This window comes from Colletotrichum paranaense, assembly GCF_030867605.1.
Source record: "Colletotrichum paranaense strain IMI 384185 chromosome Unknown Scaffold_1.1, whole genome shotgun sequence".
NCBI classification, from domain to species: Eukaryota; Fungi; Ascomycota; class Sordariomycetes; order Glomerellales; family Glomerellaceae; genus Colletotrichum; species Colletotrichum paranaense.
This window is the reverse complement of record NW_026848959.1, coordinates 3,048,471-3,074,346: the sequence shown is the minus strand read 5'-3', so window position 1 is coordinate 3,074,346 and position 25,876 is coordinate 3,048,471. Positions and strand designations below refer to the sequence as shown.

Here is a 25,876-nt window from a genome sequence, read left to right as displayed (position 1 = left end):
GTTGCGTGACGTGCAGGTACCAATATCCGTACTTCGTCTCCAAAATGTAACCATGTCGTTCCAAGAAATCCAACAAGAAAGACAGAAATTCCCCCCAATCACGGGCCCCTGTCGCCACCGAATCGGGAAAGAAGTACCATTTCTCCCTTGTCCGTACCCCCCACCTGGACCACCTCCCCGGAAGAAAACGATCCCGCAAATAAAACAAAGTCGACGGGATCTCATCTGTCGTTTATGTTTCGAATCAGAGTCTTTTCGATTTCGATTGACCGTGTACATCAATGGGCACGGAATTATTTGCATCCGTTCGTCCTTGAACAGGGCAGCCCTGAGATTTCAACTCTCACCCCCACACCTCTTCTCTTATTAACAACAGCAAGACCTTCAGGTAGAAGCCCACGTATCCCAATTCTCCGCGCTAAAATCAGGCCAATACAACGCCTGCAAGTCATCATAGAAAGACGCCTCCAAAAACTGCAGATCCAACACCGGTTGCGCAAGGAGCTCCTCCAACGACGGCTCCGTCAGCGCCATTCCCGCCGTCGTGGGCCCCGTCCCCGACCGCACTGGAAGTCCACTTGCACCACTGGGACCGAATTGCGACGACATTAGCGGGCCGGATTCAGGCTCAGGTCCGGGTCCGTGCGACGGCGGTAGTACCTCGCCATAGGAAGATGAAGAGGAAACCTGCGTCTGCGTCTGCTGCTGCTCAGCGTCCACCCTCCCCATACGCTTCGCATAAAACCTATCAAGCTCAGCCCTCATCACGTCGACGTGGTGACAGTACTCCATTGCAGCGAAATTCCCCGCGTCGCGCAGCTGCGAGAGGAACCTGACCGATTCCTCAAAGGCCTCCTTGTCGTCATTGGGCGTTGTCCCCGCCCCTGACGTACTGTCCTGGAGAAGACTCGACGCGGCGAGGATCGTCAGCGCAGAGAAAAGGTACTGTGTGTAAAAATAGTCAAACGTCGCAAAAGACCCGTCGATCCACGATTCAGTCAGCAAGCGAATCGAGTGGCGCGCGCAGCGGATACAGGCTTCCGATAGCGTGATTGCGCTCGCCGGGACTTGCTGAGTCTCTGTGGTCGTGGTTGCGGATGGCCATGAGGCGACTTTTGTTCGTAGGATGTGGAGGAGAATTGGGCGTGTTGCTAGGATTGCGCACTTGAAGGAGCATGCGTTAGTAAAGGATTGTTTCTTCAGGTGAGCGTCTGTGCGAGATTCCAATACCTGGTTAAAAGACAAGTGCAGCGAAATAGGCTTCGGCCCAGTTCCCGCATTATCGAGCTGCAAATGGGCAGGCAAATCCTCCACCCAGGCCCGCAGATCCTTGAGCGCCTGCTGGACCCTCGTCGACAGTGTCGTCGCCTCGCCCTGGCTGCGCTGGCCGTAGATGGAGCGGACCGTCTTGGTGATGAGGGCCGCCAGCCGCAGGCTCGCCACGTGGTATGCGGTATCCTCAAAGTCGGTCGCGTGAGTCCGCACCACTGCCACCCCATCATTCTCCGCCTCAGAGGGCAGATCGACGCCGACGTCGCTGTCTTGGATGGCGGTCGGGTGGCCGAGCTTGGAGGCCCAGATGCGGTCAAAGATGTATGTCGTCCAAAAGAGGCGCTTGCGGTGCTCGCGTAGATCAGGGTCGCGTAACTGGGACTCGGGGATGTTGAGGTGCAGGCCCATAACGATGGCCATGCGCATCGCGGTGCCGGACATGACGAAGGCGCTGTAGCGGCGGTTGAGGGCTAACGAGTAGAAGGAAAGAAGCAGCATGATCTCGATCGAATCTGTGCCCGGCCGCTCGTCGAGCACACCCAGTACGCGCGAGGCCTTGGCAAAGTAGGGCATCCCGGGGAAGTCCTTTTCCGAGGGGATGGACCTTGTGGAGTAGAGCTCGCCGATGGCGAAGAGAGCCCACAGCTTGGAGCGGAGCATGAGGTCGCCCCAGGAGGGGTTGTGAATGCTCTGCTCGAGGTCGCGCATGACGGCGCTGCGGCGGACGACGTGGTACCGCCGGGCGACGTACTTGAGGGCGACCTCGACGAGGAAGCGGGAGCGCGAGGGCGTGGGCCAGGCGACGTCGGAGGACTTGACGAGGGCCATGAGCTCGGCGTCGGGAGCGTAGTTCACGCGCAGCATGTGGCGAGGTTGCGGCGCGTAGGGGTCCGAGATGACCTGGCGGAAGCGGGTGGAGAAGGCGGCGTCAGCGACCTCGCCGATGAGGATCGGGGTGCGGAAGACGTTGGCGTTGATGAACCACGGTCGAACTTCGAGGGTTGCCGTTGTTGGAGCTGCGGTTCCGGCTGCTGCTACTGCATCTTCCGCCGCCGCTGCCACTGTCGAGAGATCTTCATTGTCGCCTAGGTCTGCAGACGTTGGCGTTGACAAGACCTCCCTGTGGCCAGTGTAACTGGTGTTTTGAGATGGTGTTGCTGTCGACGTCGTCGTTGATATCACGTCATCTAGCGGCGCACATGTGGAGGTCGAAGCGCTCTGAGAGGCAACCTGGTTCTTGAGACGGCGAATCTCATCCAGAAGACCGTCAATGTAGCTGTAATTGTACAACAAATACTTGGCATGAGCTCATCATTATCCCGTAGTTCATAGTAGAGAAGAGGAATAAGAAAGGAAAGAAAAGGAAAGCAAGAAACCGTGTGTTGTGTGTAGTTGCATGGCTCTCGGTCAGAAGTCAAATTTAAAGTACCTTTGTCTGACCTTGACCTGTCTATTGCGGCGCGGATAAGTGCACTCGGCACCCTTCCCGGCATGCCGACAATTCTGACAGGGCTGGTCGCCGGAGCACTTTACTTTTCGCGAATGGCATCGGCGGCACGCGGTTGATTTGATGGGCGGGAGAGGCCCGTCATCAAAGGGGCTTCTGCGAGCCTCCGTCGTGCTGCTGCTGGATGGGTGGCTGTTGCGAGCCGCCATGGTGGGAATGGCATGTCTTGAGGTGCGGGTTTGAGTACCTGACAGTGGGTAGAAGAGGTGGTGAAATGAGAGTAAAGTAAAGGCTGAAGACAAAGAAAGACAAGAAAGAAAGTGACGAGGTCAAGTCCGATGCATCCCTTCGAAAGCGTTGTCCATGGTCAATTTCCCACCAACATACGAATTACGCGTGCCTACCTACTTACCTTCCCTTACTGTCAGGGACACTGCGAGTATGTGTCAGAGGGCTCTCTCGTCACACCGATGACGGCGAAATGTCGGGATGCCGAGGTGACCCAGGCTTGCCAGTTTTGTTGCTTTGTCAGATTTCACAACGCACCGGCAGCTGGCAGCGGCCCGAGCTTTCGTCTCCCTCCGGTCTCGTCGGCAAAGCGACTTTTTGCCGACAGATGAGTCATTCTGTAGATTAGGTAATCACCAACAACTTTTTTGTTCGTCTTGTTGCTTCTTCAAGGATGAAGGAGGGATCTTATCTTTTGGGGTGTTTGGATGATTGTAGTATGATATTATGAATAAGAAGTTTGACGGGAGGTACTTGAAATAAGTAGCCTACCACTCGGATAGTAAATCTCTAACATAAGTGTAATTTGAGAGCAATGACAAATTGTGTTGCTTGAGGCTAGCTTGAGCCTAGTAAAGGAGAGTATGAAGTGTTACAGTGTCTATCAGCGTTCCAAGAGTACCAGAATGACAAATGAAAAAAGAAAGCAAGAGGTGAAATCGAAATGACCACAATGCATTCGAAGCCCGTTTGGATAACTAGGCAAAGGATACGACAACTCTACCGGGGGCAGTTGAAGCGGCGAGGCCTTGGAACGAGTCCGAAACCGAGGCGTCCACGAAGCTGGAACCACCGCCACCACCGGCCGGCATACGCTGGACTGTTGAGCCCACCGAATAGTAGCCAGTGGCTCCGCTACCTCCACCGCGGTAACCACCGCCGCCGCCGCCAGAGCCATCGTTGAAGCTGCCGCCCGCGCCGGCAATACCGTTTCCGCCAACGGATCCGCTTCCGGCATTTCCGTTTGCCGACGTTCCCAAGCCTGTCCACGTACCACCGGCTCCGGCGAGAATCTGAGTGCCCGGAGCTCCTCCGTTGGATGTGGACGTGACGGTACCGCTCGGCAGCGTGATATTGTAGGAAGAACCCTTGTCACCGGCGTTACTTGTTCCGCCAATGTAGTTGTAGTTTAGTTCAAAAGCTCCTTGGCCGTTGTTGGATACCACGATGGACCCGCCGCCGCCTCCGCCAGCGACCGCAAGAAGGTTCTGGCCGAGGTAGAGAGCGGAAGCGCCGCCACCTCCACCACCATTATTGGAGGCAGATCCACCGTTGCCGTACTGACTCTGGCCAGCAGCACCAACGGCATTGACTCTCGTACCAGCGCCGCCAGCGAGCAGCAAAACAGTTTCGCCTGGGGTAACAGCGATGGAGCCGTTGATCGATGCACCAGCACCGCCGCCACCACCGCCGCCACCGAGGACGGTGAATCGCATGACAGTGGCGCAGGCAGGAACAACTACTTGGGCTGTGGCACCCGCCGGGGCGGCGGCCGAGGCCGTGCTCGTCAAGGAGACCACGCAAGAAGTCGAGGACGAAGTCGTCGAGCTGGACGTGGTGGAGGTGTCAGTTGTAGTCGGGGCAGCAGTGGTGGACGAAGTCAAAGTATCAGTCGATGTAGTGGCAGGACTGGTGGTAGAAGTCGACGAAGTCGGAGACGTCGTCACAGTCGGAGTGGTAGTCGAAGTACCAGGAGGCGTGATGTCGAACTGTGCGGGCGCGTTACCGCAGCCGCCAGGCACGAAGATGTTATTCGTCGCCGGTACGGTTTGCGACGCAACAACGGCGCCACTTGGATTTGTAACGGTCAAAGAGTGCTGGTAGCAGCCCTGGGCGTTTACATAGAGGAACCTGATGGGGTAATATTGACCCGCCACGGCTGTGAACGTGAATGTGGGGACGGTTGCGGGCTGTTGGGTGTATCGAGTGAGGTCGGCATTGGCGTTTGTAAAACCGGTCACCGCCTTGTCACCAATCCAGACGTACCCACCTTCATCTGCCGTACCAAAGGCAAAAGTATACGTGCCGGATACGTTGGGATGGAAGTAGCCCGTCTGCTGGATGTACCAGTATCTCGAGCCGCCGTTGACTGTTGTGCCATAAACGACGGGTGTTGGATCTGTAGTCTCGGCGCAGTTGCCGCCAAATGTGGTACCAACGAGATTCGTCACCCCGGTGGTCTGAGGGCTCTGTCCTGAAAGAACGGTACGCACGTTGTTGTATGTGTCCGCCCAGGCGTCGCCCGAAGCCACGACGTGGAAGGGAATCTGTCCTGGGTAGCTGGTGGTGTTGCTAGGCGACTGGTTGAAGTCGTAGTACGCCCAGTTCAGTCCGGAAGTACAAGTCGGGGTGGCTGAAGTGGAACTGCTCGTCGATGACGAGGTCGTGCTGGTCATGGTAGAACTTGTGGAAGTGGTGAGAATGGATGGATCTGCTGCATATACGCAGCGAGCTCCATCGTTGACTCCCGAAACAGGACCATCGGAGACCAAGGTTGGCTGACCAGAGTTGACGTTGAAATTATAAATATTTCCGCTGTTGTTTTCGGAGCCGTAGAACGTGTTGCCGCTCGAGGCATAAAGCGCTCCAAACACTTCGTTGCCATTGATCCGCGTGTATGTCCGTACAATTGACCAGTCATGAGTAGTCCGACTCCATCTCGCCAATGAGAATCGACCGTTGGCGTCGACTCCTGTGATACTGTAGAGATAATCGCCACCTCCGGGTACATAAACCCAGTCTGATACGCCATTGGCGATAGTACTAGTACCAGTGGCGATGATCTGCGTGAAGGTCGCCGAGTTGGGGTTCATGTCGATTTGTGCCCAGGCTCCACCGCTAACGCTGATGTAGTACCGTCCGAGTGTGTCGATTTCTCCAACGTTGTAGTATCCAGTTGGAAGATCTGGGCCAATGAGAACCGCTTGGCCGTTGCTTGCGATGCGGATTATACGGTTCACATTGTTCACATTAGTAATGCCATAAATGTAGTTATCCAAGGGGTTATAGCCAATCGCGTTGATCTGACCACCAGGTCCAACATTGGTAGAAACCGTGGTCTGAACCCCAGTAGTGAGGTTTAGTCGGTAGAGTGTGGTGCTCTGGATCAGGTAGCCACCAGCGTCGCAGCTGTAGGTCGGACCAGGGGCAATTGTGGTTGAGGTCGAGCTACTACTGCTAGTGCTGCTAGGGGTCACAAAAGTAATAACGCTTGTTGTGCCAGCAGGATCCGTGGGGATAATAGTAGTGAGGCCAGTCTGTGTGCCTGTAGATACAACCGTCGTAAGTCCTCCAGTGATCGGAGGGACGAAGGTGATGACACTAGTGGTTCCGGCGGGATCCGTAGGGATAATAGTAGTTACACCCGTCTGGGTGCCGGTCGACGTAAGAGTTGTCAAGCCACCCGTGATAGGGGGAACAAAAGTGATAACACTGGTAGTTCCGGCGGGATCCGTGGGGATGATTGTAGTGACTCCTGTTTGAGTGCCGGTCGATGTGAGAGTGGTCAAACCACCCGTGATGGGGGGAACGAAAGTGATGACACTGGTAGTTCCAGCCGGGTCCGTTGGAATGATTGTAGTTGCACCCGTCTGGGTGCCGGTTGACGTGAGAGTTGTCAAGCCACCCGTGATCGGAGGAACGAAGGTAATAACACTGGTAGTTCCAGCAGGATCTGTTGGGATTATAGTAGTGACTCCTGTTTGAGTGCCGGTCGACGTGAGAGTGGTCAAACCACCGGTGATAGGAACGAAGGTGATGACGCTGGTGGTTCCAGCAGGATCCGTTGGAACGATTGTAGTTACTCCTGTTCGGGTACCAGTCGACGTAAGAGTTACTAAGCCACCCGTGATCGGAGGAACGAAAGTGATTACACTGGTAGTTCCGGCTGGATCCGATGGAATGATGGTGGTAGCTCCCGTCTGTGTACCTGTGGAAGTGATGGTTGTGAGCCCGCCCGTGATCGGGACGAAGGTGATGACGCTGGTAGTGCCAGCGGGATCGGATGGAATGATGGTGGTCGCTCCAGTGCGTGTAGCCGAGGACGTTACTGTTGTGATGAAGCCTGTAGGAGGCTGAACGAAAGTGATGACACTGGTGGTACCAGCAGGGTCTGTAGGAACCACAGTTGTTACTCCAGTCTGGGTGGCTGTCGAAGTGAGCGTGGTGATGAAGCCTAGACGCTGGACAAACGTGATGACTGTTGTAGGGCCGCCGCTGGGACCCGGTGGGACAGTGGTCAAACCGGTCGTAGAACCGGTCGAAACGATGGTCACCGGTGGGATCGGAGCCGTGGTTGTGACAAAAGTCACGACAGTCGGAGGGCCGCCACTGGGGCCGGGAGTAAGGGTAGTCAGTCCAGTAATGCTTCCAGTCGAAGTGACTGTGACTGGTATGGGCGTAGTGACGAAAGTGACAACCGTAGGAGGACCGCCGCTGGGGCCAGGCGTAAGGGTAGTCAGGCCAGTGACGCTTCCAGTCGAAGTGACTGTGACTGGCACGGGCGTAGTAACGAAAGTGACAACCGTAGGAGGACCACCGCTGGGGCCAGGCGTAAGGGTAGTCAGGCCAGTGACGCTTCCAGTCGAAGTGACTGTGACTGGTATGGGCGTAGTGACGAAAGTGACAACCGTAGGAGGACCACCGCTGGGGCCAGGCGTAAGAGTCGTTAGGCCAGTGACGCTTCCAGTCGAAGTGACTGTGACTGGCACAGGTGTAGTAACGAAAGTGACAACCGTGGGAGGGCCGCCACTGGGACCCGGAGTAAGGGTTGTTAGGCCAGTAGTGCTTGCAGTCGAAGTGACTGTAACTGGTACGGGCGTAGTGACAAAGGTGACTACCGTAGGAGGGCCGCCACTGGGACCCGGAGTAAGGGTTGTCAGACCAGTAATGCTTCCAGTCGAAGTGACTGTGACCGGTGACGAGGGAGTAACAAATGTCACTACTGTGTAAACCGAGTCACCGCCGTAGGGAAGAGTCGTCAAGCCGGTCGTGCTAGCTGTTGAAATGATCGTAGTCACACGTGGTGTCGGCACAAAAGTAATCACAGTTGGTGGTCCTCCAGGTCCTCCCGGAATCGTAGTCAATCCGGTGGTGCTGCCCGTGGATGTCACGGTAACGGGCGGCGGGCCAGTCGCAATGGTGACAATTGTAGTCGGGTCTCCGGGTCTGTCAGGAGTCTGAGTGAATAGGCCAGTTGAGGATCCCGTCGATGTGACGGTCACATATGGAGGGCCGGTCACAAGGGTGATGACTGTAGTCGGGTCTCCGACTCTTCCAGGGGTCAAGGTTGTAAGACCGGTAGTTGACCCCGTTTGAGTGAGAGTAACCCGAGGAATGGGGGTTGGGACGAAAGTGATGACAGTAGTGGGATCCCCAGGTCTACCCGGAGTCTGGGTGGTGACGCCAGTGACTGAGCCACTGGTAGACGTAAGTGTAAGAATGCCTCCCGTGGGGCTCGGGATAATAGTCACGATGGTGGTTGGGTCACCAGGTCGGCCGGGAGTTTGAGTAACGACACCCGTGCCCGTTCCGGTAGATGTTATGGTGACGAAACCTCCAGTAGGAGACGGAACAATAGTAATGACAGTGGTAGGATCTCCGGGGCGGCCAGGGGTTTGAGTGATCAAGCCAGTTCCTGTTCCCGTGGAGGTGATTGTAGTGAAGCCCCCAGTTGGGGAGGGCACAATAGTAATGACTGTAGTCGGGTCGCCAGGTCGTCCAGGAGTCTGAGTGATCAACCCAGTTCCTGTTCCGGTTGAGGTGATGGTCGTCACCCCGCCAGAAGGACTTGGCACCAGAGTGATGACTGTAGTTGGATCTCCAGGCCTACCGGGAGTCTGAGTAATCAGGCCAGTGCTACTTCCAGTAGATGTGATGGTGACGAGGCCACCTGTAGGAGTTGGGACAATAGTGATGACGGTAGTTGGGTCGCCTGGGCGGCTGGGAGTCTGGGTGATGAGGCCAGTTCCTGTTCCGGTTGAGGTGATTGTGACGAAGCCACCTGTAGGAGATGGAACGAACGTAACCACAGTCGTTGGATCTCCTGGGCGGCCGGGCGTGAGAGTCGTGACGCTAGTCCGCGTGCCTGTTGAGGTGACAGTTGTCAACCCTCCCGGAGGGGGCACAATGGTGACCACGGTAGTCGGATCGCCGGGTCGGCCTGGTGTCAAGGTCAATAAACCGGTCTGACCGGGCTGAGTGCCAGTGGAAGTAGTAGTGACGAAGCCACCAGGAGGAGGCACGATGGTAACGACTGTGGTAGGGTCACCAGGCTTTCCAGGAGTGAGGGTAAGGAGGCCAGTCTGACCGGGCTGAGTGCCAGTAGAAGTGGTAGTGACGAAGCCACCGGGAGGAGGCACGATGGTAACGACTGTGGTAGGGTCACCAGGCTTTCCAGGGGTAAGGGTGAGTAGGCCAGTCTGACCGGGCTGAGTGCCAGTCGACGTAGAAGTGACTATACCTCCGGTGGGTGGTGGGACGATGGTAACGACTGTAGTAGGATCACCAGGCTTTCCAGGGGTCAGAGTGAGGAGGCCCGTTTGGCCTGGCTGAGTGCCAGTCGACGTAGAAGTAACGAAGCCACCGGGAGGAGGCACGATAGTAACGACTGTAGTAGGATCACCAGGCTTTCCAGGGGTGAGGGTGAGTAGGCCAGTCTGACCGGGCTGAGTACCAGTCGACGTAGAAGTGACTATACCTCCGGTGGGTGGTGGGACGATGGTGACGACTGTGGTAGGATCGCCAGGTTTTCCAGGCGGCAGTGTCAACAGACCAGTCTGACCGGGCCGGGTACCGGTTGAGGTGGAAGTAACCACTCCCCCAGTGGGAGGAGGCGGCACAATAGTAACAACGGTAGTAGGATCTCCAGGCTTTCCGGGAGGCAATGTCAGGAGGCCAGTCTGGCCAGGCTGCGTGCCGGTGGACGTTGACGTCACAACCCCGCCAGTCGGAGGGGGAACGATGGTAACAACCGTAGTTGGGTCCCCGGGCTTGCCGGGCGGCAGAGTCAGTAGACCTGTCTGGCCAGGGCTGGTACCAGTCGAAGTGGAAGTGACTACGCCTCCTGTTGGGGGAGGGACAATCGTGACCACAGTGGTAGGGTCGCCAGGCTTTCCAGGAGGCAGAGTAATCAGCCCCGTCTGACCTGGGGTTGTACCGGTCGAGGTGGAAGTCACGACGCCACCGCTAGCAGGAGGAACAATCGTGACAATCGTCGTTGGGTCTCCGGGCTTGCCAGGGGGTATGGTGATGAGTCCTGTCTGGCCAGGCCGAGAGCCGGTCGACGTGGCAGTCACCAGCCCCCCCGTCTGCGGTGGGACGTAGACGATTTGGGTGCCAGTGCCATCGGTCCCGGAGGGAGGCAACGTCAAAGTAGTCAACACCGTACCGGGAGCTGTGATGGTCGTGTAGGGTCCATTGAAAGGAGGACTTCCCGCATTCGGCGTAGGCGCAGGGGTCAGGACGAGGACAGTTCCGGTAGGGTCGCCGCCGCTGGGGGGGATGGTCAAGGTCGTCAAGGTTGAGCCCGGATAGGGGGCCGTGGCTGTTGTGAAGCTTCCACCGTTGGGAGAGTTTGAGCCTGGCAACCAGGGCTTGCTGGACTCGAGAGGAGAGCAGATGTACTTCGTGCCAGTGGCTTGGCCGCTTTGAGGAGGGATGACAATAGTGGTCGGCTGGGATCCTGCAGGAACGTTTGCAGTAACCGTGACACAAGGGCCATTATAGGGAGAGTTTGTAACCCTGGAGAAGAAAGAAAGTTAGCACCATTCAGAAGAAGATTCAAGATGCTGCGCTAAAAGAGTCATTAATGGTGGGCTATTATTAGAATGCTTACACAGCAGAGCTGTACGTCATAGTCATCGTGGTCAGGAAGTCGGTATTAACCACAGTTGGAGCATTGGTGACCTTGACGGTTGTGCCAGCTACAGTGAAAACGGTATTGGAAGAGAGAGAAGTGCTGAGATGAAGCGGGATGCAATGAACGATTTCGAAAGGCTGGACAGCGGTTGGAACAGCTGCTGGCCCAGTGGTGGGACAGTCCTCTCTTGCTAAGCCAGGCCATGGTAGAATGGCCGCAGAGCTCATCAACGAGGTGAGAAGCGAAGTGCGCCTCATCTTGGCGATGATGCTTTCAAGTAAAGACTTTGGATGCTTGAACGATTGTGGACATGGAGATGTCAGATGCAACTTGATAATAGAAAGCTGGCGAGCTGGTGTTGTGTGTTGTCGTGAGGTGAGTCTTTGGGAATTTGGACGATGGCTTATATTTCAAAAGTTTGGAGCTGCCAGTTTTTTGACGTTACACGCTTGGGTATGATCACGATGATCCAAGTCAAAGGCCACTCTTCGACTCTGTACGTGGCGCGTTCCGGAGTCGGTTGGCTCCCGTCACATCACTAACTTGATTTCCACCGCCAATCCTGAACCAGCGTGTTTCTCCAACGCGCAATGCGAAAATTTCAAAGTCTCCGCAAATACGCCGCGACAAAAACTGTTCTGACATTCACGGATTTTCTTTTGGTCTGCTTACTACCGTTGCCTCGCCTCCCGCCAAGAACTTTTCGTATCGTTTTCATCTAGAGCTTACGATACATGATCATTTACCGTCAATGAAACCAGTGGGACTTATTCTCTTGCGTTCTTGAGAGGTTCATCTCAGCGGTATGCGACCAGATCACGGCAAGTCAATACCGAGCTGGTTGAAGGTAAAGGACGATGGCCGAAAAGGACAAGTTGTGAGGCATCTGCCAGATGCAGTTCACCTAGCGAGCAGGCATCAACAACGTAGTATAGTCGAGGAGCCTGTGTATATTCCTCCTCAAATTGTAGAGCTTTCTGCGAGCTAAGCACGAAGCAAGTACATCCCTATCCTGCTCTCTATACTTGAATGTCGTGAAGCATCACTAATGCAAGACTTCTGTTTGCGTGCCTGTCCAGCTGGCAGTGAGGTTGTCGCCATTACCAACCTCCAGAAGCAGTAAAGCTAAACTGACTTGGCAGCTGCTTGAGGCCACCCGGTATGCACGTCCTATCAATAGTCTGGTCCCAAGGCAGTAAGCCAACATGAGTTTTCCTCTTGGGGCTATAACCTGTTTTTCCAGCCAATAAGAGGGCTTTATACGCCTGCTTCGGCTAGGTACTTTCCCACAGGCGCGGGTGGGCCGCGCTGTTTCTAGAACTAGCTCCGAGTAGTTACCTACATACGGTCGTGATTACCTAAGGTCGCAATTGCCCAAGGTCGTAATTATTACTTACGTACGGTCTTAATTACCTATTTATTGTGATTCCGGAATACATACTTAATTACGATCATAAGTAATTGCGACCGTGGGCAATTGCGACCGTAGTGTACGTAAGTAGCTATGTATGGCAGTTGCAGCGCGGTCGCTAGATATCAAGTTTCACTGGAAGGCTCTTCTCATTGGCTGGAAAAATGGGTCACTGCCCCAATAGCAGAACCCGCCAACAATATCTCAGGTAACGACACATCTGATTGCTCCGCCGCAGAGTGTTCTGCAAACGTCGTTGCTCTCTCAATACAGCTATTCTGTTTAGGTCCTTAAAAGACCGAAACTTTAACGGTAGGGGAGGGGCAGGGCTGCTGCTTCCCGAAGACAGGGCTATCGATTCCCAAAGGCAGCGAGCACACTAGTACGGAAGCCGAAGACCTTCCTAAACGGACCCGTTTCTTCATCTGCACGCTACCTGCATGTGGGTTAGCATGACGCTAGTAAGATCTGGGACAGCATAAGCTGCGCCGATCAGGAACTAGGGGCCGTTCTCTTCTGATTTCATTCCTAACTTGATATTGGCGAGTTGCCTCTGTAAGATTGTTGATGAATTTAAGATAGTGATGGTTGATGAGACTGGAAGTTGTTGCATTTGGTCTTTAAGACCTCCGTTCCCTTGAGCAACATTCGGCATTGAAATTCTCTCCTACCATTCTTTTGGCACTTATCTCATTGCACCTCCAACTTCACCTCCCCCACAATGAGGTCCTTCCATTTTTTGCCGCTTCTTCCTTTTGCACTTGCTGCGCCCCCTCTCGTCGATCCATATCTTGAGATGTGCGGCATATCCATCACATACTCCGCCATAACGAGCACTCTTCTACTACCACCGCAAACAATCTCTCTCTGCGAGAATTCGAGCAATTGCGCCATCCCTACCATTGGTGCTGGAGGAGGCTCCCCCGCAGCTCCGCAGGCCACCGCCACCCAAGTCCCTGGGGGCAATCCTCCTGCCGGGCAGCCAGGTTCTAGTCAAGCTCCCGGCGGTAACCCTCCCGCCGGACAGCCTGCTGCCAGTCAAGCACCCGGAGGCAGTCCACCCGCCGGACAACCCGCTGCCAGTCAAGCTCCCGGCGGTAACCCTCCCGCTGGGCAGCCCGCTGCCAGTCAAGCACCCGGGGGCAATCCACCCGCCGGACAACCCGCTGCCAGTCAAGCTCCCGGCGGTAACCCTCCCGCTGGGCAGCCCGCTGCCAGTCAAGCACCCGGGGGCAATCCACCCGCCGGACAACCCGCTGCCAGTCAAGCTCCCGGCGGTAACCCTCCCGCTGGGCAGCCCGCTGCCAGTCAAGCACCCGGGGGCAATCCACCCGCTGGGCAGCCCGCTGCCAGTCAAGCACCCGGAGGCAATCCCCCTGCCGGGCAACCAGCTGCCTCCTCTGGTGGTTCGAATGGCAATTCGCCAGGCGCAACAGTCTCTTCCCCGGCGGGCTCTGGTAGGCCCTCCTCGGTATCGGCATCTTCCGCATCTCGGTCATTTGGATTCAAATGGAATGAGCTTTGTGTCATGGGATTCGCCGGCGCAGTCACTCTTTTTCTGAGCCTGGTAGTCTAATGTCTGCCCAATCTTGGGCCGAGAAGTGGTCAACTTTGCAGAAGTAGGCTGTGGCGGCGGAGTGCCTCATTAAATTGGAACATGGTCGGGTATCCTTTTGTCACTCGGAAGAGCTCGTTAGAATTTACTCCGCCGACTTCCTTGTCTTTCTTTCCCTCTTCTTGATTAGTATTACGCATAATTCTTAGGCGGTTGTCCATGGACGAGCCGCCTAGCTCCGCCTATTTGTCCTGAGTTTGGAACAGCTGTTATAAGTGGGTGGGAGGGTACTCTAGACGGAAATGGTTTCTTTTTTCTTCTTCTCTTTCTCAAGTAACAATCAATTACGTGGGTTGCAATTATCAACCGTCCGTTGCGTTCCACAATTGTTCTTTCGGGCGATTTTTCGTGATGCGATGTCAATCCTCGGGCTCAATTGGTCATATGGTGACCTGGAGTTGAGACTCTGTCAACAAAGGAGAGTTCCCCTGAATTGACCCCTGTCCGGAAGAAGGAATGGCGCACCTGCGTATCTTTCCGACCCCTGCGCTGATCGTCCGGGTCTAAGCACCGTGGATGGCCACAACGACGACGACGGGCCGCGGCATTCAGCCCACGCTGCCGGGGCTTGAAATCTGCAGCGATTTCCAGGCGCAAAGATGGGTGTGGGGGTAAGAAGAAGATCATGGATGCGTTGGAGAAGCGTTCAGATCTCGCAGTGCAGCGCCGTCCATCTTGGAGGCGCTCGAGCTTGCAAGATTTGCAGCCAAAACAAGGCCACTTGCAGTGACGATTACCGTTGCGATTTCATCAAAAGACGAGACAGTCAGGAGGCAAACGGCAATTCAATTCACCAGACCAGAATCCAAAAACAATGGACTGAGTTATCTTCTCCCGAGTCAGTAGTGCATACCTGAGGGCGTGCAAGCCCAGATCGATGTCTCGTATAGTTGCGCTGAGTAGAAGTCTCTGGATTAATATGCTGTAGAAAATGGAATAAATCTCGAGTTGAGCTCTCCAAAGGATGTTTCTCTGCCCTAGTTATTAAGTGCGGGTTGCTGCTCGTCAAAGCCGGTCCTGGCCGACTGTAGCCAACATAGCAAGCCAGGCCGAGTTTTTTTTCAACTTGAGCCACATCGATTAATTATCGAAGTATATTAGAGAATATAGTTCTTTGTTTAAAATGGAACTAGATGTAGAGCTTCCTTTGAAACTGAAAGTAAAAGCGAGGACAGATCTCGATGATGATATAATCAAGGTAATATAACGTGCGGTGAGGCCACGGATAATAGTTGAAGCTATCAAGCCAATATCATTATAGGCTCTTCACCTCAGCAGGCAGTTTAAAGTGGTGAGTAGTTACTGCTTTTTGTAATACAAAGCAATGTACGTTTTTGTATTACGGAAAGAGGAGGATGGGCATCAACTCCTCAGTCTGAGGGGAAATCAAGCCATGATGCTACCTCTCGTCATATTACCAGGATACCAGTCAACCACCGGGCAACATACGTCTTTCAGTTTTCTTGCTAGAGACATTCCTGAACCCCTTCAAATTGACTGGATCCCTTACTTCACCGCACTCCGTAACCCTAAATCATGTCGGAGCGTCAGGGTTTGTTTTACCAATCACCCTCGGGATTTGGATTCCGTGTAGACCTCCTTCGCTCGTCGCCTTAGTCAGCCCATGCACCACACACAGCTTCATCACCACGAGCAACATCAATCCCCAAGCACGAGGACTTGGTGGGAGAAAAAAGAAAAATCTATATAACAGGTCCTTTTTCTCACTTTCGGCTGGCATCACGAAAACCCCAGAAAGGAACAAAAGTCCCAAAATCAAACACGAAAAGACAAAGAAACCCCCCCCCCCCCCTCGCCTAACGAAGAAAATGGCACACGCACTCATCCTTGGCGCCTCGGGCATCTCAGGCTGGTCCCTCCTCAACCAGGCCCAGACCTACCCCACGCCCACGACCTTCGCCCGCATCACCGGCACCACGAACCGCCCTCTGACCCTCGAACAGGCGCGGCTGCCTGCAGATGACCCGCGCCTGGCCCTCGTGTCCGGTATCGACTTCACGAAGAGCGTGGACGAGGTAGCGGCGGCGCTGAGGGACAAGGTTCCCGACGTGGAGACTGTTTCTCACGTCTTTTACACGGGTACGTACTCAAGCAGAGAAAGTTGCATGCCATGCATGCGTTCAAGAAAGGGGTGTGTGTGTGTGTGTGTGTGTGTATGTGTGTGTTTGGGAAATGTGGATTTTGCTAACAACGTCGGGGAGGTCAATGTAGCCTACATCGACGTAGACGTCTCCAAGGGACAAGCGGCGGCGGCAGCAGCCAACACGGAATTACTCGCCGTGGCGGTCAAAGCAGTCGAAAAGGTGTCGCCGCGCCTCGCCTTCGTCGTCCTGCAGACGGGCGGAAAGGGGTACGGCCTCATGTACCCTGACAAGGTGACGCTACGCACCCCGCTCCGCGAAGACGCGCCGCGGATCCCGCGGCCGTGGACCGACGAGGTGTTTTACTACGCGCAGCACGACCTGCTGCGCGACCTGTCGCGGGGGAAAAACTGGACGTTTTCCGAGATCCGGCCGGACGTGATTGTGGGGTTCGCGCCGACGTCGAACGCGATGAATATGGCGAGGGGCATTGGGATCTATCTGTCTGTTTGGCGGCGGGTTTTTGGTACTACTACTACGGGAGCCGGGGGCCTCGGGTCCGGAAACCGAGTGGAGGTGGAGGTGCCGTTCCCGGGGTCGCTGCGGAGTTACCGCGCCACGCATACGGATACCAACCAGGACGTGCTTTCCAAGATGGAAATTTTCGCGGCGGTGGTGAATCCGGAAGGGTGCGGCGGGGGAAGAGCCTTCAACGTCGCGGACGGCGGGGCGATGATTTCATGGTCGGTGGTGTGGCCTCGGTTGTGCGAGCGCTTTGGTCTCATCGGGGTGGCGCCGCCGCCGCCGCCTCCGTCCTCCGAAGCGGCGATCGACGCCGAGGCAGGGTTGGGTACCGCGTCCGGATCTACTGCCCCGCCGCCGTCGATGAAAGACTTTATCGCGGAACACGACGACGCTTGGGTCGCGCTGGCGCGGGAACACGGGCTGGACGAGGGCGCCGCCAGGGGATACAACTGGGACTTCCTGCATGTGATGCTGGTGGAGTGCGACTTTGATCGCGAGTACGATCTCACGCGGGCGCGCGAGGTCGGGTTCCGGGAGGGGGTTGATACGGTGGAGGGGTATTTTACTGCGTGGGAGCGGATGAGGAGTGCGAAGCAGTTGCCGTCGTTTTGATGCGTGGGCGGTTGTTGTGAGGTGGACAGGACATGAGGTGAGTTCAGGGGAACTGAATCTCAAAGGCCTCGGTTGCCAGAGTGTTGAAGAATATAATATCCGTACTATTAATGATATGACAAGAATTAGGAAGTGGGGAGCGCACCGCGGACGCGCCACGGGTGACGTCGGACTCAACTATCCTGCTCCAGAACCAGAAGTAGTACAGGCCTGATACGAGGAACTCCATATCCGCACACTGCCATCGCGCCATACAATCTCGGCTGATGTGTCGAAACCTTGTGTTGCTTCTCATTGGACCCCGACAGCGGCGACGACGACGACGATGATGACGACGGTTCGAGGGTGTTGACCAATGGTCGATGGTACTGCATCTTGATGTACCGCCCATGACCTGCGTAAGGTAGTAAAAACACTCGGAGAAGGTCCTACCTCGAAACATTCTGTCTGCCAAGCTGCCCCGTTCCAAGGTGGCCTTGTGCTTCACAGACACCAACCATTGCGTTGGTTCTGAAGTGTAGGCCATGGGTGCCAGCTCGAGTTGCTTGAACGGCAAGGTTGAAGGAGCCCTCGTCATTTGGCAGGTCAACCTGAAAAATAGCAAAAGCCGGGCGAAATATCTTGTCAATCTTGCTCAAAGCAAGTACTCGGATGGACAACCCCATATCATTGCCATTCAAGATCCTCCCAAGCACCTTGCATGGATGTCCACCGGGAACTACAAATCAGTGTACCGACCAGCCTGAACTTTACGTGAGCAACATCATCCATACATGCCGTGCAAGCCAAACAGGAAGATGTACTGTCACATCTCACCCCATCTCACCCGCGGCAAGGCTGCCGGGCCAGATGGAGTTTCCTCAGACGCCCTGAAGATGCTGCACTCTTTTAACGAGGTTCCCGACGAAGCCGTCTACGGTGGAGGCGACGAAGCTCTCAGAGGCAGCGTGAACAGCATCATCCATCCATACATCAAACGTGAAGCGCAGGCCTGTCTGTTACACGCGCATCACCCTGACGCTTTCAAACCCTCGATCACGGTCATCTTTCCCAAAGCCAATAAAAATGACTACACAAGCCCCAAAGCCTACCGCCTGCTCTGCTGTCCGTCGTCGGCAAGTTGATTGAGAAGATTGTTGCAAACCGCCTCAAAAAAGACTGGCCATAAATCACAGCCACTTGACACCTTCGACGCAGTTCGGTCTGCCCGGCAAGCCCACAACCAAGGCCCTGGAGCACCTCGTCAATTTGGTACAGCAGTGTTGGTCACATACCGGCCGTGCCAAGTTGGAGGCCACATTGATGACGATCAACATTGCGGGTGCGTACGATCACGTCAGACGATTCGAAGTGCTCAAGATTCTTCGTCGGAAGGGCATTCCCGATTGAATTGTGCGATTTGTCTGGTCGTTCCTCAGCGACCGCAAGACTGTCCTCAAACTTCCCGGATACACCTCTGAAGAGTTCTGGGTTGATGTTGGCATTCCTCAGGGCAGTCCTTTGTCTCCCATTCTCTTTCTCTTCTTTTCCAGCCCCATTCTAGAGGCTCTTCAGGTCTCTTGTCCGTTCGCAAGTTTTGCGCTGGCCATGTCTTACGTTGACGACACCAACATTCTCGTCACGTCTCCTTCGGAAGCTCGAAACTGTCAAGCATTGAAGTTCCTCTACGACAACTTGGTGCGCTGGGCATCGCCCAACGGCATCTTCTTCGGGCCTCACAAGACATTCGTCATGCATTTCAGGAAATCCGGTAGTCATGGGCCGCCAAGCACCGAGCTCCCCGATATTCCCGGCCTCTCCAAGAACTGTCTGTAGACAGAGCTTCTTTTGCTCGGGGTTGTTGTGGATTCGAAACTCACATGGGCAGCACACATTGAACAAGTAAGTCACGCCTTTCAATTTTCATTTGCCTTCGTTTTCTTTTTTTCCTCCCTCGTGGCTGACCTTTTTGTCGACAGGTTATTATCAAAGTCAGGAGGAGGATGATCCATCTTCGCAGAATATCTGGATCGACTTGGGGGCCATCATTGCACGAGATGAAGAAGCTTTACGTCAGCTCGGTTCTTCCCATCTTCTCATACGCTTGCCCCGTTTGGTTCGTCGACGGTCGAGGCCAGAAGATCCGAGGCCAGTTGACAAAGACGTTGGTCCAATCTCTCGACGCGGAACAGGCGCGGTTTCTGCGATTCATTGCAGGTGGATTCGAGGCCTCTGCCTCGGAAGTTGTCCACAAGGAGCTGCACATGATTCAGCTTTCGGTCTATCTTGAACAACTTGCTCTCAGGCACCGGATCAACAACCTCTATTCACCAGAGTATCGGGACCTCGAGGCAATGTGGGACAATGTCTTTACAGACATTGCAACGGAGCAGGAGTTGGGCGCTCATCCCTACAAAGCCCTCTACGGCCAGGCGGGATCCTTTTGGCTCGAGATGCGCGAGAGGGTTCTGGATAAGCAGCTTTGCCGAGCAAACTGGAACCCCGAGCAAGCCGTGCAGTCAGAAGCCGAGGGCTGGGCCGATCCCAAGCGCCGCAAGGCCATCATCAAGGCCTACCTGAAGGACATCTCTATGGAGAGGAGCAGTCTAGCGTGGGATCGATACAGAAACGACCGAAGCGGCAAGGTCCGCAACATCAACCGCAACACTCCGGCTCTCAAGGAAAACTGGGGCCCAGAGAGTCTCAAGTACTATCAAGGGCTCACGCGTGCTCAGAGTAGCATGTTGTTCCAATGCCGCAGTGGGGTGATAGGGTTGAACGGCTATCTCTTTTCGCTTAAGGCGAACGTGAGTCATTTTATTCTTCTTCCTCTTCCTCTGCATCTTTCTCTGCCTCTTCACCGGGCCCATCTTCTTTTACGCTATGAGTCTAACTTCTCGTCTTTACTGCAGTTGGTTGAGACACACCGATGTCGCTGTGGTCATCCGATGCAGACGGCCGAACATCTCTTTGCCCATTGCAAACAGCTCACCTTCGAACGCAGTCGCTTGCGTAAGCATGTCGGCGTAATCAACTTCGATTTGCTGGTCACAACCGAGGCCAACGTAGCCACGGCGTGGGCGATTCGCCATTTCGACATCGCTCAGTTCAGGTGGACGGGCAAACACATGCCGCTTCCCTGCTGATTACGGCCCGCAGCTTCCCACCAACCGCACCCACCATTTTTCGGAGGCCACTTTCCTTTTTGTCTTCCCTTCTCTCGTCTTGTTGTGCCCTCCATTCTTTCCAGACGTCGACCACACGTCTATGCATCTCATTGCGCCGTACCTTCTTTGGTCTCGGATCTAGTGTACCCGAGACTGCTACTAATGCCTCGTCGCATCATTGTTTCCCCCGTCCTCGCCCTGGACTCTTCGCCCTGGTTTTCCCCTTTGTCTTCTGTTCCGGGTCGGTGCCACGGCATTCCTGTCCGACCTGCCAGCCTACCTCGCCTTTGTACAGTAGCACACCTTAGCCCAGACTTTCAATTCAACCCCCTTTTGCCCTCACCCCCCGACGGAGCAATCCGCCGGGGCCGTACCATGTATTACGTATTGGGGTGAGATTTTCGGTGACCTTGCAGTCCTTGCATTCCATGATCGCCTCACTGACCTGTTACGGATCTAGGAAAACTGGGTATAATGCGCTCCATACCTAACTACTAACCAAAAGTAAGTGGACTTCCCCAGCGTTGCTTTGTGCTTTCATGACGCGAGCCGTTTGACTGACTGGCGGATCGAGCCGCAGCAGCAGTCAACCGACTCGACCGTTGTCTCCCTTTCATCAAGTACGCGGCCTGCTCGTTCCTTGCGTTGCTCTACTATGCTAACAGTCGTGTTGAAGCAGCTCCCGACCTTCCGCCGCGTGAGTATGCCCGCCCTGTCCTTTCTCTCCCATACGAGGCATCAGTAGCAGGTCTGACAGAGTCCTCCAAGTTCCAGCCGTCTAGAGGGCGAGCTGCGCCCACTCCAACGCACATAAGACCTCCTGGTGCCAGCCCGCGTGGGCGGCCAGATCCCGCATCACATACTCCTTATCGTCGAGGGTCAGGGGACCCCTTATATATTCCCTCACGTCCATAATATGGCCCGTATCGGTTTCTGGCTCCGTAGAGCGTGATTTCCAAGCCGGCGTCGATATGCCGTAAGTCGCTCGATGCTCGACCAAACTACAGAAACTAACGGTATTCCCCAGGGATCTTGACGTCCGTGCCGTCCCGGCTGTCCACGGCGTTCGTACTGTCGCCCAGCCGGATTCCGCACCGCCGGAAGGCACTGCGCCACTCCTTGGGCGTGCCCACGTTGGCCACGATGGCCAGGGCGTCGAGGGGGCCCGTAAGTTCACTCCATACATCATGAGGATGTCTAGCTCCTTTAGCGGCAAGAACGCCTCTGCAGATGAGCCCTGCTGACCAGAGTTTGTCAGAAGAATCTGTCGAGCCCCAGAGGGGGGGACCTGTCGAGGGGCATCTTTGGGTGAGACTCGTCGCTTTCTTTTCCCCCCATACTCATAAATGCCACTGACACTCTTCCGAGAGAGTCCTAGCCCGCTGGTTGCTGACTGTATGCTGGGAGGTGACTGCTCTCTTTCATTCTGTGTTTGGATAAGCAAAGCTAACCATAATTCAGCAGAGTAGGTTCTCAACGAGGTGGTATTTCAACTGGTCAATCTCTTGACTGGTTGTCTGACTAGTTGTCCAGGTGGTGGTTTGTGTATTGGTGGGTTCGTTTGATGGGTTTGTTTGGTGGATTTGTTTGGTTTGAATGGAGATTGGTCACAAGTGCTTCCACTCCATCCCTGTGGCAGACGCTAACCACCCTCAGAGCAGCTTTGGGTGATGTTGGAAGTGATGAGGGTGGAAAGAATCTTTGCGAGCTCTGGTACGGCAAGTACGATGGAAGTTTCATGATGCACCAAACAACGACTGACATGAGAGGAAGAAGAGCAGCCAGATATTGGCCCTTTTGGCCCTTTCTCCGGAAACCTCTACGTCGCCATCAAAGTTCAGAACCTCTGCGGTTGAGGGTGAGTAACTTCCCTACTACGGATGCATTGCACAATGGCAGCCATTTTGAGATGAACTTTTGCTAATACCCATCATGCCAGAAGGCCGCCTCCGACCTTTGCGGCCGACCTCTGCCGTCGACCTTTCCGGCCGGCGCCGCCGCGTGAGTATGTCGCTCAGCCTGTCGTCAGCAAGCAGCGTACCCCTCCCTTATCTTCTTAAGAACAGAGACATGGAGCTAACACGAGTTTGGGCGAAGAGGGCAGCTTGCCCATCCCGAATTGCATGGCGGTTTTCGTATCGAAATCACTATATTGCGTTGAGCGCGTGCTTGGGGCACATTGCGCGTATTGTGTAGTTAAAAAGTGTACCGTATCGTGTGATTTCCCTTGAAAGCGTGATCCCGTTAAGGTCGATCTTTTGCGCCTGTAAAGCCGGAAAAAAACCACCACGTAAAAAACAATTGTCCCTTAATATTTTCCCTCCGTTGCCGTGATCTATCGCTCGTCGTCTCAATTGTCAAGTCAGGTGTATGCTTTGGCATTAATCCTTCAGGCTGTCCAGCGTCAGGCGACTGACTGGTAAGGTACCTAGGTTCCTTGTGTTACCCACCTCTAAGAGGTGTACTCCTTATTCAGAGGCTCGGATTCTATGGCCCAGGCCACCAAGGTGCCTGAGGGGCGGTTAAATTTGGCTGTTTGGCGAGGAACTCCCCAAGTGTCGTGGTTACCTGCAGTGAGTAGGAATACGTACCGCGGCACCGCGGTCTCGTCCATGGCTCAGCCAAGCCTTACCGTAGGCCCACAGCGAAGTAATCTCTTGTCAGTGGAAGCTGGGCAGGCAGCCTGAGATACCTACCGGAAGTAACTGGTGTTTTCGGGCTATCTTGCCTTGAGGTAGGTAGGTACGGAGTGCAGTAGGTAACGTACCTTGTACCTCAAGGTAGGTAGGCTCAAGTCAGTAAATAGTGGGCTACATACATCGCCGCGCGACCCACTGCCGCCAGTGAATGTACATTTGCCCGCACAAAGTAGTGGCAGAAGGCGCGTAGGTACATGCATGACCCGGCGAAGGTTGCCTCAGGTTACTAAGGTACATAGGTACTTTCCATAATATACCTGCCTATTTTCTGCACCTTAGGTACCTTAGGTACCTTACTTTCCATGGCACTTTCCTACACATGCATGCCAACTCCTCGAAAGTCCTCATTTAGGTGCTCAGAAATGTATCTTTTTGTGACTAAGCTCTGAAAAGATATCGTGCGGGCAAATGGTGCGTTCTGTCAGGCGTAGGGTGGAAAACATCATAGTTAGGCAGATGCGCCACGTGACTGCCTTCTGCGGGTGCACTTGGTCCGTAAGATAGGGGACCACAAGGTACCTACCTGCCTGGCTGCCTTTCTCCGCTGTGCCATCCCCACCTGCGAACCTTGACCACCCCGGGCCACCCAGCACGCTTAAATACCTTCCACCTCTCCCCGTCGTGCCTGTCGCCGCCCAACACCATGTTCAACAACCGCTAGCATCTCATCCCTGCGCAAACCCCCACGATACAAAACATCCGCCTGGCATCTTCTTCAATCGTCACACAGACCCGACTCCTACGTAATCGGGAGGAAGGAGCTCGCAATGGCTACATTTTTTCACCTCCCTCGAGAGTTGCGGCACATCATTTACCAGCTCTACGTCATGTCCGACGGAGGCTATGTCCTCAATCCCGAAACCAACAAACTCAGAGATGCCCTGGGCAGACCAATCGACCTGGCTTTCGCGTACACATGCAAGCGCGCTGCCGACGAAATGAGGGGCCTTGCACTGGAAGCGAACACCATTACCGTTTCAACCTTTTACTCGCCAGACGAACGCCACAGAGCTAGAGACTTTGATCTCGTCACCATGATGCTAAATGAAGAACTGGAAAATGCACTTCACTGTTCACAGCATCTTCTCTGGGATGATACATATGATGACATATCGGGGGCGTTCCCAGAGTTCACGCCCGTTCTCGACATGATCAGACATGATTCGTGGGGCATATCAACCAGGCAAGGCCCATGGGGTGAACCTCACTCCGTTTATCGAGATTTCGTACGCTTCGCTTTGCGAGCCATTCTAAGCACTAATGACAGGCATCGGCTCAATGACGACTTCACGGAACTCTCATACAACATAAATGACACCCAACACCTTCTCGATATGGAGCCGAACCCTTGGACCATTCCAAGGCAACATGATCTCCGACAGATAATGGATGCGCTCGGCGGGAAACATTCAATAAGAAAGTTTGGTCTCGAAAGATTCTGGATGGGCCCTGAATGCGCCAGACGTGCCATGTTTCGCTATTCCGCAGCCGCTGTTGCCATTCGGTTCCTGGAATCCAATACGCCTGCGACCCGAGCGCACATGAGGGACATCGTGCTGATTGAAGATCAGGAGTCTGTTTCAAATCCCGAGTGTCACGCAATGGGGTTGATACCTTATTGTCAAGAGAATCCCGAGTTGCGGATAGAGCGACGTGTCAGCCTGTGGCGGAACGCTTTTTTTCATCTGCCGGGGGAAGCACTTGGTGAGCGGACACACCAAGACTACAATCTCGGTCTAGACGCTAATAAGATCTCTTACGCCGTCGCCCGCTGGGTTATTGAGGTATTGCCACTCGTCCCCGCCGGTATGCCCGCCAAATCATTTACGTTGGTCTTGGATGGAGAGGGTGAGCCGCAGTGTTCGGAAATTTTCCAGACTGTCGTTCTGCGCGATGCTGCGTGGCAGCAGGCGATGGAAGAATGTTTCCAAAGCGGCGCCCTTCCGTCAGAGCCGTATGGGATGAGGAGAAATACCCAGAGGACTCCGTTACTCGGCTTCTTCCCCGCCTATAACAACTGTTATCTGTTTGACAAGTTCCCGCAGGTAATGCAAGAAATCGTCGACGGGACGTCCATAGTTCGTTGCAACTTTGGCACTGGGGACTTTGTGGACACGGAGCCATTCAAGTTGGTCGCGAAGAAGGGGTTATGGAGCGTAGATCACTGGAGATTCCACTGGTACGAACGTCAGAAGAAGACCTATCAGCCTTCTCCTCCGTTGCCGTCGTGGAGCGACATCAAATCTGGCTATCTCTCTGATCGCCATGTTGCATTCACGCCCTCTCTGACTGAAATGATGTCAAGCTCTTCCGCCCCTCAGGGCCTGCGGTGGTAGTAGTATAGAGACTACTATCGCGCGGAGCAGCCACGGAGTTCAAACATGTCACACTAGACAGGACTAGCATATGTCTTCAGTCGACACAACGAGATAAGAAAAAGAGAGGTAAGAGAATAAGAAGAAGAAAAAAAAGGGGGTTGGGGGGGGGGGGGTTAGATTAGCCTTAGTATCCGAGGAGGTTTCGTTCGCTGGCGGTAATTACTGATCATCACACCCAAACAAAGTTGAGAAAGTCATCTGTCAAAAGCTTCACGACCTCCTCCAGAGACATGACCTGCGCGTTCCCAAAGCCCGCACCTTCGGAACTTCAGCCAGATCGCCACTGAGGTGGTAGCGAACGACGAAGGAGAGAGGAGGGCATTTTTGTCCAATCTTCTGGAGGTCATAGTCCGGAAGATAAGGGTCGAGAAGGAGGAAGGAGAAGGCAGGATCGGAACATGTTAAAATGATAAGAACATGATGGAGAATTGACAACTAGGCAACATGCAGCTTGTGGGCGATGGAAGTTTGGGCCATGCAATGCGCAAAAAGCCCTCTTTGGAGATATTCTAGTACCAAAAAC

The 25,876-nt window shown here is 54.6% G+C and overlaps 7 protein-coding genes across 7 annotated transcripts; 5 read left to right on the top strand and 2 right to left on the bottom strand.

Annotated features, from left to right (window-relative positions):
• Positions 1–384: 384 nt before the first annotated feature.
• Positions 385–2,928, bottom strand: CPAR01_01088 (fungal specific transcription factor; the record flags this gene model as incomplete). The annotated part of the gene is made up of 2 exons (XM_060485378.1): positions 385–2,548; positions 2,702–2,928. The coding sequence occupies 2 exons, from the start codon at positions 2,926–2,928 to the stop codon at positions 385–387; spliced, it is 2,391 nt and encodes a 796-aa protein (XP_060356235.1).
• Positions 2,929–3,705: 777 nt separating this feature from the next.
• Positions 3,706–11,122, bottom strand: CPAR01_01087 (uncharacterized protein; the record flags this gene model as incomplete). The annotated part of the gene is made up of 2 exons (XM_060485377.1): positions 3,706–10,747; positions 10,842–11,122. 2 exons carry the CDS (start codon positions 11,120–11,122, stop codon positions 3,706–3,708), a joined length of 7,323 nt encoding a protein of 2,440 aa, XP_060356234.1.
• Positions 11,123–12,997: 1,875 nt separating this feature from the next.
• CPAR01_01086 (WSC domain-containing protein) lies at positions 12,998–13,852 on the top strand (the record flags this gene model as incomplete). Its single annotated transcript, XM_060485376.1, has 1 exon — positions 12,998–13,852. The coding sequence occupies one exon, from the start codon at positions 12,998–13,000 to the stop codon at positions 13,850–13,852; it is 855 nt and encodes a 284-aa protein (XP_060356233.1).
• Positions 13,853–15,720: 1,868 nt separating this feature from the next.
• Positions 15,721–17,130, top strand: CPAR01_01085 (uncharacterized protein; the record flags this gene model as incomplete). Its single annotated transcript, XM_060485375.1, has 2 exons — positions 15,721–15,991; positions 16,124–17,130. 2 exons carry the CDS (start codon positions 15,721–15,723, stop codon positions 17,128–17,130), a joined length of 1,278 nt encoding a protein of 425 aa, XP_060356232.1.
• Positions 17,131–17,654: 524 nt separating this feature from the next.
• CPAR01_01084 (zinc knuckle) lies at positions 17,655–20,255 on the top strand (the record flags this gene model as incomplete). The annotated part of the gene is made up of 6 exons (XM_060485374.1): positions 17,655–17,860; positions 17,924–18,238; positions 18,306–18,455; positions 18,549–18,937; positions 18,998–19,011; positions 19,089–20,255. The coding sequence occupies 6 exons, from the start codon at positions 17,655–17,657 to the stop codon at positions 20,253–20,255; spliced, it is 2,241 nt and encodes a 746-aa protein (XP_060356231.1).
• Positions 20,256–20,931: 676 nt separating this feature from the next.
• Positions 20,932–21,520, top strand: CPAR01_01083 (uncharacterized protein; the record flags this gene model as incomplete). The annotated part of the gene is made up of 3 exons (XM_060485373.1): positions 20,932–20,973; positions 21,092–21,252; positions 21,304–21,520. The coding sequence occupies 3 exons, from the start codon at positions 20,932–20,934 to the stop codon at positions 21,518–21,520; spliced, it is 420 nt and encodes a 139-aa protein (XP_060356230.1).
• Positions 21,521–23,742: 2,222 nt separating this feature from the next.
• CPAR01_01082 (uncharacterized protein) lies at positions 23,743–25,311 on the top strand (the record flags this gene model as incomplete). The annotated part of the gene is made up of 1 exon (XM_060485372.1): positions 23,743–25,311. One exon carries the CDS (start codon positions 23,743–23,745, stop codon positions 25,309–25,311), a length of 1,569 nt encoding a protein of 522 aa, XP_060356229.1.
• Positions 25,312–25,876: the final 565 nt, after the last annotated feature.